The 15,645-nt window shown below is 35.6% G+C and overlaps 2 protein-coding genes across 3 annotated transcripts; one reads left to right on the top strand and one right to left on the bottom strand.

The window, feature by feature from the left end:
• Window positions 1–877: 877 nt before the first annotated feature.
• LOC103497916 (BTB/POZ and MATH domain-containing protein 2-like) lies at window positions 878–6,001 on the top strand. Its single transcript, XM_008460321.3, has 4 exons — window positions 878–1,797; window positions 4,257–4,605; window positions 5,048–5,324; window positions 5,523–6,001. Exons 1-4 carry the CDS (start codon window positions 1,373–1,375, stop codon window positions 5,705–5,707), a joined length of 1,236 nt encoding a protein of 411 aa, XP_008458543.1. The 5' UTR covers window positions 878–1,372; the 3' UTR covers window positions 5,708–6,001.
• An 820-nt stretch (window positions 6,002–6,821) lies between these two features.
• LOC103497917 (mitogen-activated protein kinase 15) lies at window positions 6,822–12,964 on the bottom strand. Of its 2 annotated transcripts, none has more exons than XM_008460323.3 (10): window positions 12,126–12,964; window positions 10,872–11,280; window positions 10,593–10,720; window positions 10,404–10,463; window positions 9,602–9,751; window positions 9,340–9,495; window positions 8,889–9,100; window positions 8,661–8,762; window positions 8,398–8,558; window positions 6,822–7,700 (listed from the first exon to the last, which is right to left on the bottom strand). In XM_008460323.3, the coding sequence occupies exons 1-10, from the start codon at window positions 12,147–12,149 to the stop codon at window positions 7,405–7,407; spliced, it is 1,698 nt and encodes a 565-aa protein (XP_008458545.1). In that variant the 5' UTR covers window positions 12,150–12,964; the 3' UTR covers window positions 6,822–7,404. The 2 variants fall into 2 exon arrangements, with proteins under 2 accessions (XP_008458545.1, XP_008458544.1); XM_008460322.3 differs by having other exon boundaries at window positions 6,822–7,703; window positions 12,126–12,963.
• Between the last annotated feature and the right edge of the window lie 2,681 nt (window positions 12,965–15,645).

Here is a 15,645-nt window from a genome sequence, read left to right as displayed (position 1 = left end):
TTGTAATTTTTTCTTTTTCAAATGTGAACTAGACTTGAACTTTACCATTTTTGCAAATTTAAAAGTGGTGTGTTATGAATCTAATTAGTCAAACTAATTTTGCTAAATTTGTAAGAGCCCCTAAAAAAACATTATGAAAATTGTACTATATATTGAGTACAATTTTGATTATCTAAGATTTTATTGTACGACATTACATGTTATTTTTTAAATTTTATTTTTCTACACCATGATAAGATTCTCTTTTCATTCAACAAATTTTGGGATATATATATATACCCTAACCATTTGAGAGCTTAAAATGATAATTAAATCATCATTGCTGATATGAGATATCACAACTTAAAAAACTCATATTAAGATTAAGAATGAGTCAAGTTTAAGTAGTTTCATACTCGAGACGAGACGAGGCTTTCTATTTATACTTCCGTTTCTAATATGCTTGTTAGGATCATTACATGAAATGGTAATATCAAAGAAAACAAGTCAAGCCTTCATTTTTTTTCTTCAATAGTCAGTGTCCCACCTTGATTGAGTTTTATGAAACTTCCTTTCTTAAGTTCGTAACATAGATTGAATCCAGACCAAGCCAATCTCTGGCAATTTACCCTCGTATCAATCATAAATACAATCATCTGGCACTAAATTTCATCCCTCCAAATCATCCCCAACCAACTCGTTTGAATAATCAATAAAAGTATGTCAAAATTAGTGACTCAAGTCAAAACTCTCCAGCATGCAATGCTCTTGAAAAGTAATCGTTATAAATTAAAATACCAATTTCTTTAAGGTTAAAAGGAAAAGAGCAAAAAGAAAAAGGAAAAATTCTTGCTTTTGTTTTGTTTAAGCGCTGTGTACTCGTAAGGCCAAATAGCTAAGCCTAAAGCTAATCCGCCATTTTCTTTCCTTCTCGGGAAAAGGAGAAGAAAAAAAGAAAAGAAAGCATTCAAAGCTAAGAGACCCACCCGAAACCCCAAATTGATAATATTGTAAAATCTGAGGTTCAAATTGTTATTTTGCGATCTTTCTTTCATCCAATCATAATACTCTTTTCATCTCCCTCTCTTTTTTTCTTTCCCTCAAACGACGATAATTCGATTGCATAGTTAAGAACTCCACAAGAACATCGTCCTCCTTCCCAAATTTTTTTTCTTAATACCTTGATTCTGGGGCTATCTCTTTCTAATTCCCCTCTATTGATTTTGTTTCTCCCTTCCTGGAAACCCCCAATTCGTCTATGTGATGATTTTTTCCCCTCTTCAAATCCTAAACCCTAATTCTTTGATCGAGTGTTGATTTCTTTGACGACGGTTCTCGAGCTGAGTTTGTTGTACGGAACCTTCAAAATTTGTTGTATACGATTTTTCAGTTAATGGGCACGATTAAATCTTGCAGGGATACCTCTAAATCCTACTCAAATCTTCGGTCGCCGACGCCTCCACCAGTGACTTTTTCAACTTCTCGTTTCGAGACCGTCAATGGATCGCATGAGTTCAAGATCAATGGGTATTCCCTTAATAAAGGGATGGGGATTGGGAAATACATCGCGTCTGATACCTTTATGGTTGGGGGATATGCGTTTGCTATATATTTTTACCCAGACGGGAAGAGCGTCGAGGATAACGCATCGTATGTCTCGGTTTTTATAGCGTTGGCGAGTGAAGGGACTGACGTTAGAGCCCTTTTTGAATTGACGTTGTTGGATCAAAGTGGGAAGGAGAACCACAAGGTGCACAGCCATTTCGAGAGAAGACTCGAGAGTGGTCCTTATACGCTTAAATATCGAGGAAGCATGTGGTAAGTATTTTGTTGCGTTGATTTGTTGCTGGGATCTAACAATGGTCTCGTTGTTTGAATTCTATTTATGCTCTTCTTTCTGATGTAAGTACTTCATGTATTGTTTTATGGCAAGCTGGTTGTGCTTATACATTTTTGAGGCATTATCCCATTCATCACACCTATTAGGTAGCTTCCTTTGTATAGTCCTCTTGTCAGTAGTAGTTGAGGTTAAGACCATTTTACTACATAGAGAACTGCCCTTGAAGGATGCACATTCTAGCTCCTCTAAATACCAATTCGGTCAGGTATCTTCTGTTCACCTATTGCTTGCTGGCTAGCCCTTTGTATGCTTATTTTGGAGCCACTGACCTTTTCAATTGGGGCCGCCAATGCACAGAAATTAGGCAATCGAGCAGTGGGATCAGCTGCCGCCTGCCGGACCAAGCATCTTCCAAAGATTTTCTTTCGAACTCCTAATTGCATTAGGGGTTCAGTACATGCCCTTTAGCTATGTTCTACCCAGGACCTTGTCCATTTCATTTTGTAGTTGGTGAACCACTTCTTTCCTCCTTCCCCTAAATATTTCATACCCTTTCGTGCCAAATCTATTCTCTCCTTGAAAAACCGCTAAACCATTTTGATATCTGCTTCATTCCCTTTGCTCTAATTCTTAAGTCCCAAGCCTCCATTCTTTATGAGCTGAAAAGCAATATTTCAATTCGCCAAGAGACTAATTTTCCCATCTAATAAGCTTTAACATCGAAATTTACTGTTATCTCTTGCAATGTTTGTAGAAAAAGCCTTCTCAGGTGCATCTAGGCTCAAGGCTCAGATCTGGCCTCTCACCTGTTAGGCGAGGCTCACAAAATATGACGGCCTTGAGAGGAATAGGAGGATGTTTAGGGGGGTTGAAAGGGAGAGTGGTGACATTTGGTCTATTGTTCGTTTTCATGTTTCTTATTGGGTTTCAATTTATAAACTTTTTGTAATTACCCATTAGACTTGATTTTTTTATAGTTGGATCCCCTTCTTGTAGAGAGGGGGTCCTGTTTTTTGTGGGTTTAGTTTCTTGTACGTCCGTGTATTTTTTTCAATGAAAAAGTTGTTTCTATCAAAGAAAAAGAAAACTAAACAAAATTACGACGCTCCCTATGTGAAGCCTTGGGTTTTTTCATTATTTTTAAAAACTTTTAGTAATTAAGGGTTTTCCTTATTTATTAACTACAAAATCAAATTTACTAAATTTACTAGCATTAGTTAATAGCTTTTGTGGTCTCTTAGCTCGATAATTTGATTTATAAAAGACTCATCTTTCAGTGCATTCCATCCCTCTCAACAAATCTTCAGATGGGCAAAGAGATAATGCTTTGTCTTTTGGAATTCTTAATTCATCCCATGTTTTTTTGAACAACCAATCTTATTCCCTTAATAACTTCCATGGTTTTGATTTGAATTCTGAAGTTAGTTTGTTTTAACATTGATTGGGATTTCCTCCAAAGCCCATTTTTAAATGGGAAACAAAAACCCAAAGACACATGTGGAAAGCTTATTCAATTTGATAGAAGAGTATTATAACTATAGGAAGCTCAGATTTAGTTTTCAATGATGTCATTGTGGACGATCCTTATGAAGGGGCTCTTTATTCTTCTTTTGATGAGGATAATAAGTTCGATTAATCAATCAATCGTGATAAGGCTACTTTACTCGAAATTTTGCGGCCGCTGCACTCTCTAGGAACTGCTTGAATCGTATGGTAAGCAGCTTGAAATGATGAAAATGGAAACGATTCCGATTTTGTTCCTGACAACACCGCCCACCTGAGATTCGTTCCGGCGGAGCGCCACCCCCCCCCCCCCCCCCCCCCCCCCCCCGGGCATAATTAAATTCTCTTTCACAGTGTTGTGGTCTTGAAGTTTGGGAAATCCCATCGTATTCATATTGATGGATGAGATTCACATGTAATTCTTTCATTACTAATTGTGTAGATATTGTTCTCACTCAATATTCTAGGTTGAAAATTTGGTACAGTTAATAACTTCTTTTTGGACTCAGAAGGAATTTAGTTGGGTGTTTGTTGAGGCCATTGGAAGTTTGGAGTGATCATGTTAGTAGTAAAGAAATTGGAGTCGCTTGTTCTCTTTTTCTAAATGGATTGCTTGTTTCTTGCTGAATAACAATAATAATAGAACTATACTCTTACGTAGATTGTAGGATTGTGTAATGACCAGTAAGTCTGTTCTTCTAATGAGACAGATGAAAGAACCCCTCCAAACACACGCACACACAACAATGTATGTATGTATATCTCCAGACATAGCACAATTCTATACTCTTATCTATCCTGTTCTTGCTTTTTTTTTAATCAATTTCAGGATTTGTGCCCCATCTCTTCACTTGTTAAGAAAGGCTTTTGTTTCTTTTATTTTGGAACGATGAACGAAAGGATATAACATAGTTTTCTTTTATTTCTTTTACAGGGGGTATAAACGTTATTTTAAAAGAACAGTTTTAGAAACATCCGACTTCCTAAAGGACGACTGCCTTGAAATCCACTGTGTAGTTGGTGTTGTTAAGTCCCATACAGAGGGACCAAAGATTTACTCCATAACACCACCACCTTCTGATATAGGCCAGCATTTTGGGAAGCTTTTGGAGAGTGGGAAACTAACTGATGTGAACTTTGAAGTAGATGGGGAAACATTTTCTGCCCACAAGTTAGTTCTTGCTGCGCGGTCACCTGTCTTTAGGGCACAACTCTTTGGCCCTCTGAAGGACCAGAATACTGAGTGTATAAAAGTCGAAGATATGGAAGCCCCAGTATTTAAGGTGCTCTTTCCCTTTCGTGTTAACTTGTCTTTTGGTGGGATGTACCAATGTGATCTTTCAATGGATTGCTTCTGTCTGTATTTTTTAGGATTTTTTCTATTCAGCTTATCATTTCTGTTCTTTCGATCGATTTGATTTGATTTTCTCAGGTAGTTAATTGGTACTATGTATGGTGGGGGATTTATTTCTTCCAATTCTTTTAATTCAAAAATTCGTTAGAATAATAGCAGGTGAATCTGAATTCAGATTATGTGGGTATCGGAGAATTAGGAGTCTATAAGCTTTGGAATGTGTTTCACGTTTTCTTCATGTTTTTTTGGGGGGGTGTTAAACTGGATTTCTAAAAATACTTTAATGATTCTGTACTTTTAACAATTTCATTACCAAGTTGCCATCCAGTTATGATAATTTTCTTTTTCCTTTGTTGTCTAAACAATTACAGGCATTGCTTCATTTCATATACTGGGATGCTCTACCAGATATGCAAGAAATTGTAGGTTTAAACTCAAAATGGGCTTCCACTCTGATGTCCCAGCATCTACTTGCGGCAGCAGACAGATATGCACTTGACAGACTCAAATTGCTATGCGAGGCTAAACTTTGTGAGGACGTTGCTATAAATACAGTGGCAACGACATTGGCATTGGCTGAGCAGCATCACTGTTTCCAACTAAAAGCTGTATGTTTGAAAGTCATTGCATTGCCGGAGAATTTGAGAGGTATTTTGTTTTTCCAAGTACTTTTATACTGACTTGTTTGTCGAGACGTTTTACATTTTTCCCTTTTTCATTGAAGAACATCGGTCCACAGTTGAACCTTAGCTACATTTTCCATTTCATCTCCCTTTTCGTTAGAAGTCTTCGTGCAGTAATGGGAAGAGTACACTTTTGTCAATATAATATATTTTTGTCCTACAGCTGTAATGCAAACGGAGGGGTTTGAATATTTGAAAGAGAGCTGCCCATCGGTTCTCACTGAACTACTAGAATATGTAGCAAGGGTGACGGAGCATGCAGTGATTACTTGCAGCGGGTATGGAAATGGAACAGTGTTAGATGGTAGTTACGTGAATGGAAGACGGGTAAGGCAGAGGTTGTATTGATGATTTGATCATCATCAAAGCTGTTTACTAACGCCATTCCAACCATTTGTCTTCATGAATAAGATAGTAGAGAGAAAGCGATGTGCACAGAGGTCATTATGATTCAAAACATGGTCAGTCTGTAATGCACTAATGATTGCTAATTCACATTCTAAATTCTGAGTTTTAGCATTTATTTTGGGTATCCTATTTGTAAAAATCTGGATGTTACGTGTCTGTAGTCTGTAATTGATGAAATGATATCGTGTATTTACCATATATCAGAGAATTCGAAGTCGCAGGATTCTGTAGAAATCGTTGGCTCAAAGCCTAAAGCCCATGATTTGAAATGCTGGGGATCGTTTGCTATTTTCTCCCCTTTTCTTTCGTTTCTTGACCCTTAATTTTAGAAACACATCTGGTCAGATTGTCTCAACTTCAGTTGATTTAGAGACACTATTTTGTAACAACTCAATTCAGATTGTTGACATTTTGTGTTGAGGTATATTGTGTGGGTTTGATGTGACCGCTTTAAGTAAAAGTGTATACGACTCTTGGTTTCTATATTTTTGTGCAACATATTACTCCTTTGATTAGAACATTAGGTTATTATATATTGTAGTTTAGGGACAGGAATTCCATTTTAATTGGTACAACTAGCTCTTGGAACCCTTGTGTTTTTAATTGGTAACTAAAAACCTCAAATCTCTTGTTTTTTTATTGAATGGATCTTAAATAATCTTCGAGACAACATTTTGATTCTATGATGCTTGGATAAAATTTTGGCACCATGTCCCGTGAATAATTGGATAAGCAGGTTGTAACCGTAATTTACCTCAAAATTTCAGCCCACATAGCACAAGATATATATCATTATTATCATTTATTGAAAACGGGCATACAATCGTTTTTTTGCTTAAAATTACATCATGGTTTTTTGAACATACATCTTAAAATAGTGTCTAAGATTACACTTTTTATGCACAAATTTGAGCTAAATCTTTTACAAGCTAAATTTGAAGTCAAACTTTGGAAGCTAAAGGGTAAATTTTTTAAGGAAACAAGAAAAGTCATCATCCACGCAACGAACAAATAAATCAAATGGTAAAACAATAGAGAAAAAATAGACAACGGATACGGCAAAAATCCCTTTAGTTTAGCTGGAAACGTAATGATTTAGGAGCTTATCAGAATGATACAGTGAAGGAGATGTGAAAAGTACAAATTTAAGTTATGGAATTACAAATTTCATACATAGAGAGAATAAGCTAAGGTTGATTTCCAAGTCCCAAATATTGTCAAATAGCAATCTTAGTAGATTGGATTAGTCAACTATTATAACTTATACCTGCGAAGTAAAAGAGAACGTATAAAGAAAACATAATAATCAGCATTATGGTCCTAATTTCAAGTACCAGGTAAGCCGCAGCAAGTCCCAATGCTTCAACAGCTGAGACGACGAACATTAACACGACGTTATCATGTAAAGAATGCTAAGATAGCAATCCAACTTTGTCAGCAACATAGAGTAGTACAGTTTGCTTTGCCTTTCCAATGAATCATGTCTTAAACTTCATCGCCCCGTGTAATGGTGCTGCTGTTGGTTTCAATCAGACTCGTGGGAGGTGGTCCACGAGAAGATTCAGTAGAAGCCCGCATCTTGGTTACGTCTTCACTGAAACAACCGCAGGCAGCAGAAGGAATAGTGGATTATAGATTCAGTACCAGTTATTTCCTGGTCCACCTTGGGCAGCAGCAACTTTTCTAGCTATGTACTGAGGTTTAGGCTGCAACCCATTTGGACCTTCAATGGCTTCTTCATCAGTTCTTTCATTTTTACAGGATGAGTTTCTCCTTGGATACGAACAGTTATTACCGGCATACTGTGGAGGAATGGAAGGGTTTCTGGTCATTCTCCGCTGTTCAAGAACTTCAGGTGCCACTGCCGCAGCTGTTGCTCCACAGTTGTATCGTAACACAGAGCCAACAACTTTTCCAGGCCTTGCACCATTGCCTGCTGCAAATTATCAGTAGAAACTTGTAATTAGTTAACCAGATAATCGGGTTTAGCAGCTCCATCTGCATAAGGAATTGTGGTTCACAATTCAAGCACATTCCAAGTATTATTAAAAAAGAAAAAAAGGGCATGCTGAAAACTCAAATACAATAGTTCTAAAACATAATTTCTCTTTCGTACAGCAAGCAACTTCCTTGATCCTACAAGGTTTAGCTCTCCAAAAATTAACAAGACTATATAAGAGCTTGAATCCGCAACTCCGTTTGTTGATGATGTTAACTTGTTCTCTTGAACACTGTAATGAGAAGATTGAGAAGATTGTACATCTATTCACAAGCCAAACATGCTCTCATAGTACTTTTAAACTTGAAGATAGAAAAACGTTCCTGAGAACAACTATCAAAAAGTCCCTAACATGCTTCATTTAACTTCCGCAGATAAAGATCTTTCAAAATGACAAAGCGTATAACCACATAGGATTGTTCATAAGTACATGAGGAGCCTCAGTACACTTGGTATGATCAACAAATTATTATCAATGTTCTCCGTTAGCGATTTGATCAAGCTACCTGAGTATTCGGTGTGGCTGTGCTCTTGAAGATACAGCCATTCTAAAAATGATTTTATATTTCACATGTGGAAAAATATAGAAGCATGCAAGTGAAAGAAATTGCATAGCTACGCTCAGTCTCACCTTGAATAGATTGAGGAACTTGAATAGGAACTCTAGCCAAAGGAATATTGCAATTCCTATCCACTTGTGGCCTCTCAACTTCTTTGATGGAACATTTGGATAGGTCATTCGCAACTTGGGCCGAGTTCTGCACCATGTTATCTGAGTATAAAACACATGGCCTGTGTGCATAATAAATGAAGTTAATATCCAATTATTCCAACAACTCTAACTGATGAATAACCAAAAAAATATAACTGAGATTGAAGTACTGAAAGAGATACCTAGGCAAGGATGCATGTTGTCTTTCAGGAGGGGCTACAGTTGCACCATTTCCATAGTGTTCCTCAAGGAACGCAAATTGCTTCTTAAAATGGTCAACCGCACTGTAGAAGCAAACAGTTTTTACATGTTTACAAAATCCTGGAATCTAGACACTTCCACGCAAACCCCAAAATGACATAGTCATGAAAGAAGTATAGGTGTCGGGTAAAGAAATGAGAAGTGCATACCTTGGATACATGAAACCAGTAGGTTCTGATCCATCTAAGTATTCCTTCAACATTTTTGGATGATACTCGAGAATTTCACGGTAAATAAGCTCCCTGACATCTTCCTTGGTTATCCTTCGTCTCTCAAATTCAAATTCCATCTTAGTAACAGGTTGAGCAGATGGCTCTCTCTCAACCTTCGCTAAGCCTTTAAAATATGGATCTGCAAGGGCCTAAAAGTAAATGCAGAATGAGTTCAAAAATCGTATTATGTAAATACAATATGAGAGCTACCTAACTTATCAAGATTTAACTGAAGTGGCATCAGCATGAAGAGAATCTTTTGATTCATTCATAAATGTTGGATATTCTCCTCCAATAGAACCAATCATTTGATCTATATTAATCAGTTGTCCAAGTGAGCTAGGAATAGGATTATGAAATAATGTAACTACTCAACAAATACTCTCACCTCCTCTGCTGTAGGTCGATCCTTTGGCTCAAAAGCCAACATTCTTTCCAACAAGCGAAGTGCAAGTGGATCTGCATGAGGGAACTTCTGGGAGAAAGGAACAGGCTTCTTCTTTCGCATACTGCTCAAGTATCTTCGAGCTTTCTCATTTCGTACCTAATCATATAAGATTAGATAGTTAACAAAAGAAAATGAAATGCAAACGAAAGTATTGGCAAACTTGAACTTGATAAAAATATGATGTAGTTCATAGGAATCAGACCCTGGCAATGGCTTCGGCATTTGGGGTTCCCAAAAAGTCTGTCATCAAATCTAATTGGTGGACAACATTCTTTCCAGGGAAAAGTGGTTTTCCAGTTAAAAGCTCCGCGAAGATGCAGCCAATGCTCCATATATCAATTGCTGGTGTATACTGAAAGAAGTACATATTACAAATTAGAGTGCATGGAAGAGCTTCGATATCAATAAACCTGTCTATGTATCTGATCATTATAAACTAGTGCCGGACCAAATAGAAATTAGTGATTACATGTCATTAGTAATGATGAATGTTCTTGAACTCATTTACATAGAGTTTTCTCAGATTTATATGACTATGGTCTTAAACCTGTTCTACATTGACCATCTTAGAGAGGAGTTCAAAAGTTGTTCACTTGACCATTCAATAAAATCTCCTTATACATTCTACAAAGTCTACAATAAAGAGCAAAGCAAACCATATAACTAAAAATTTTACACAAACTTAAAAGCAGTTAACTTCATACCAAGACGCACACTTGCACTCTCTACACAAGGACTGAAAAAGGTTCAAAACCATGATGTCAGCATGGAAAATTTAAAAAAAAAAACACAAACAAACAAACAAGCAACCAACCAACGGATCCAGTAGACCTACAAGAAGCTATTGGGAAACCAGGGGAGATGATAGAAGACCATATTCTCCCTATAAATTTGAGAGAAAAGGCTATCAATATACTCTACTTTATGCTATTACTCTTGAAGAAAAAAAAAACCATATAAAGATTAAGCTAGCTTTCGAAAATATGCAGCAGCAAATCTTTTACCTTTGAGAAAAATGAACCACAGAGTTCAGGAGCTCTGTACCACCTTGTTGCTACATAGTCCTACCATCACAAGGAATATAAAACAATAGATTAGGAGATGGTGAAATGAAGAACGGGGACTTCAAATTGAAAGAAATTGACTCATTAAGAAATCATCCGGAAGCCACATTTATTTACAAAGATACGTACAGTCCAGAAAATAGCAGTAGGAGTATCATTAAAAGCAACTCGTGCTAGACCAAAGTCACAGATCTTGAGTTTGCAGTCGGCATTTGCTAAGATGTTTTTTGGTTTTAGGTCCCGGTGGAAGACATTTGCTACAAGTGGTAAATATTGAAATGATATCAGTATCAGAAGAAAACATATCACTTCAGAAACTACGTCTTCAGCTCTTTGCAAATACATATTAATTAGACTCCAAACTAACATAATCAAAATCCATGAACTTGTTGATGATAAGACTCTGACCTGTGTGTATGTATTTCAAGCCTCGAAGAAGCTGATAAAGAAAGAACTGATAATGTTCAGGAGTCAAATCATCATTTGCTTTGATAACTTGATGTAGATCAGATTCCATGAGCTCAAACACAACATAAATGTCTTTGAATTCCCTTCTAGATGGAGGTAGTAGGATGTGCTTTATCTCCACAATGTCTGGATGTCTCAATAGTCTTAAAAGTTTTATCTCACGAAGAATACGAGTTGCATCAGAGACGTGCTCAAAGATATCATTGATTTTCTTAATTGCAACTTTATCTCCAGTATGAGTGTCATATGCGGAGCAAACAACACCATAACTTCCTTTACCAATTACTTCCTCTATTCTATACCTGCTCCCTTCACCATATTCTGTGAAGAAATCCACGTCTATGGAGGACTGCATCATCACATTTAAACAACTATAAGTATCATTGTCACCAAAAACACAATAGAGAGAGTGGAATCAATATACAGGAGTCCATGATTCAAGTAATTTTGTTCAAAATGCACATCCAAACATCATTCAATCTCGCATTTCTGAGTATGCTGACAATTTTAGGGGGACCACTCTCACAATAGATAAGGTACAAACGTATACAGAAAACTGTATATGGGTTTTAGAAGAAGATAATGCTTGGCTTCAAACTACGTAAGCCTATTCCTCCTTTAATGATTCCCAGCAGATAAAGCTTTGCAAAGTCAACAAAAAATATGTGCAGGCAAATCAAAGATCTTTAATAACAGTACACTATGCAATGATCAAAATGCACTCAAAAGAATATTGTTTTACAGGGACGGTATCATGGCAACATAGTCAAAATGACGTATACTACGTGATGTAAGCTTCTTAAATTTTCACATGTCTAAAATGAAACAAGGAGGTATCTTTACAGATTTTGTTTTCTTCAAGAAATCGACCTTCCATTGTGAAATATGAAAGAAAAGATGATTATAGATACATCCTGAGCATTACAACTTAAAAGCATATAGAAGTTTTACCAACCACAACTAGCTTAAAGTCAAACCAACCTTGAATCCGTTAAGAAATTAACATATAACATACAGCAACTATAATTAAAAATCTAAAACAGCTATTCACACGAAAGTGTACGATGAGGTAGGCCAAGTATATTAGATAGCAACATATTTTTTTTCCATCAGATCACGAGGTCCTGTCTAACACAAATTCAAGCTTAACTAAACGAAGAAAAATAATAGGCCCCAAAAGAGGCAAAAACTTGCCTTTCTTCTCTGGTCGGGCTGCATATCAACAAAGCTTTCCAAGTTCCCAGATCGATATAAAAATTAAGGCACCTAACGCTGTAGCTTCGAGCTCGAGCAGAATCAGAGATCCGCAGAACCAAATGTCAATTGGAATCAAGTATACAACAAGTAAGTAATCCAATAACTTAACTAATCAGTAAGCTCTTAAGATCACCAACCTACAGCTTTGAAACAAGTTACAGAAAACCCAATTTCAAACTCAAACCCAAAAGAAAGAAACCAAAAGGCGCAGTCCCAAAAGGCAAACTCAACTAAGACAGTGGCAAAAACTTTACTTTCAAAGTTCAATACAGACTAAATACTTAATCAATAGCTGGGATCAAACTGAAATGTAAAAATGGTGTATAAACACAAGTATCGCCCACAACAAAACTCGGCGATGTCTCCAAAAAAATGACTGGAGAACAATACTGTACACAGATCAAAGCAAGGGTCAGAGTTGTTCGATGATACTGAAATTTTTTAAAAGAAGAAAACTGGCGGAAAGAACTAAAATTTGGAGAATCCCAGATAGCGACGATCTCGAGAGAACCCGAAGAAAAAATTGGAACAAGAAAATCGGAAAATAGGAGGAAAAGAGATACTAAGATTGGGGTTCTTTGAACAGATTGGTTATAGTTGATTAGAGCAAAGAAATGGAAATTGTGAGAGAAAAATGGAAGCAGATCTTGAAGAAAGAAGAAAGATCGGAACAGAGAAAAAATGGAGAAAACGAAAGAAAGGTATAGTGAAGAGGCAATGGCGCAGAGTTAGAGAAAGGAAGAGAGAAGGAAGGAGTAGAGAGTCGCTCGTGGCTGAAATGGATAATAATAATTGATTTAATTCGTTATTTAGTTTTTTTTTTTTTTTTTTTTTTACAAATAATTGACATTCGCTTCTTTATATATATATATATTTTTTATTTTTGACAATAAACCACACAAATATATGGTCAAATGGATCGTGGAACAAACCAATCATAGCTCGATTAACATAGTATTGTATTGTCACTTTGAATCGGTTCTTACACCTTTGATAAACAAGTGAATTTGAAGTCGGTTCTTCCACCTTTGATAAGCAAATGAATTAGGATGACCATACCCTCACTTGTTTGTTAGAATTTCATGTTTTGTTTTTATTAAGCTTCCACAAATTCAATAGAAGAAAGATGTAGCCAATAGACATGAGATTGGACAACCATGTGTGCTTACCTTCAAGTTCATCCATCATGTGATTTTTAATTAATGTACAAAATTAAATGAGAATCGAGTTGACGCCTTTGGATTAAAAACTTGTTTCTAACCTTCCAAATCTGCCAATCAATGGTCATAATTTTGTCCAACTCTTGAGAAGAGGCCCTCTCAATCATTGACTCCAATAGTACAAATTGCTCAACAGCTTCCTATCATCGTAAAGGATGTTCATATTGTTCTTAATAAAATGGAACCATATCTCCTTTGTTACTTGCTATCTTCACACAAAAATTTCCATACGTTTCACTATTTTTCAACACATTGCACTTAGGTTAAGAAATGACTGTAAATGACTTTCGAAGACGAATTAAATTTAGTAGAGATAATATCATGAATAATTTTCCAACAATAAATTTATGCCCTAGAAGGGCCTTTCCCTCGAAGATCCTTTCTACCGATACTTATAAAATAATTTATTGGAACTAGCTAGCATTTTAGAGGAATCAAACAAGACTTCAACCCTAAAAAATTTGAGCATCTTTAACAGAGAAGGCTACATTTTCATTAATAATTAAGTTCCTAAAATGCATTTAAAATGTTAATATAGCTAATTTTTTTGAAAAAATATGGATATTTATGGAACAATTATAAAAAGAGAAAAATTAAAAAAATTTAAATTAATAGACAAATAGTTAACACTTCTATCGTTTATCTTGTATTTACGTTAGAGACATTTTGTTACTTATCTTTTATGTTTTGTGAAGTTTTTTACAAAATGTTATCGATGTATCACTTACGTCGTTGTCAACTACATTAATATATGAAATAACAATTAAAATATTGGCATGTTGATGAAACTTTACCTCACAGTCCCACCCATTAAACTTAACTTCTTCAAGAAGATAAATAGTCCTCCAAAGTGTTGCTTTAAATATTAAAGTTGCTTAATTTGTAATTGGATTATCGATGGTGGATAGTAATTTAAAGAAAGATGTAATTACATGAGTATAATGAAATGTTAACTTGACCTAAATCATAGTATGAAGGATCGACTTATTTTAAGTGTAGGGTATAAGAGTATAACTTTAAGCCTATTTATTTAAATGGAAAAAAATTAATAACGGTTTGTGTTTGGGGTTCAAAATACTTTAATATGGTTCTAAATTGTGTTTTGGGTGGGGTTATCAACTTCAAGTTGGTGCTCATATACCTCTCTATTCAAATTCTTCTCATACTTCCACTCCATTACATGGAAATCTAATTAGCAGTGACTTTTGAGTATAATCTTGTTTTGTTCCAACTTAATTTAGCAAATAACCGATCAATGCCATCTTGTCTCGTTGGTACGTTGGTAGTATATACACATCTATATAACTTATTTAAATGTGTTTCATATGACTAGCCTTATGGGGTATAAATTAGATTGACTTTTTTTCTTTTGTCAATTTAACAGCATGTGCATTTAAAAATTGAGGTTTGTTGAGCATTTTTGACCTATAAATTAGAGTTAACCCAAGAAGTAGAAGTTGTCAACCCCACTTGCTTAGCACAAAAAGTTCTCACACACACTATGAACTTACAACAAAAAAAACTCATGTGCCCGGAGTTATCTAAAGCAAGATTTAAAGGTCACAAACAACTTATATATTGGGGGATGCTTAGGGAAGCACAAATCCCAAAAAGAAAATGTCGATGTATCCATCTTTGAGTTAACCAACTAAACTAGTGAATACATACCTATCGAGAAATAATCTAGTTATACCTGGATTGTCTCCCTACAACCTCGAGTGCCAAAGAACAACTACGATAGAGTTGGTGTCCAATGTAACCAAATTCGAGTTTTCAAATGAATGATCTATAAATAGCCTCATTCAACCACCATAAAGCAATAAGTGAGTAATCTCCAAATAAGAGTTCTAACCTTACTTTTCATATGCTAATCTAAACTATATGTTCTTTGTATTAACTCATGCATTCTTACCTACACAAATCAACTCAAAATAATTTGAAACTAAATTAGAGAGAACAACTAAATCATAGATCAGAGTCACAAATCGATTGCAATGTTATCTAATACAAACGAAATCAAAGCATTAACACCATCACTAGAATGATTTTGATGAATTTGTACGACTAAACAACTTTCAAAACTAAAGATTAGGCTTTTGATATTGTTCGAATAAACAAATAATTTTACAAGTTAAGCTTAGATGGATGGAGATGGCATAATCGTTGAAACCCATAAAAACGAGGGGGAAGGATTAAAGGAATTGAGAAAGTGGAAAAAGAAAATGGAAGACGAAGTG

Source organism: Cucumis melo, chromosome 11 (genome assembly GCF_025177605.1).
Source record: "Cucumis melo cultivar AY chromosome 11, USDA_Cmelo_AY_1.0, whole genome shotgun sequence".
In the NCBI taxonomy this organism is placed as follows: domain Eukaryota; kingdom Viridiplantae; phylum Streptophyta; class Magnoliopsida; order Cucurbitales; family Cucurbitaceae; genus Cucumis; species Cucumis melo.
This window is presented reverse-complemented; position numbering and strand designations above follow the sequence as displayed.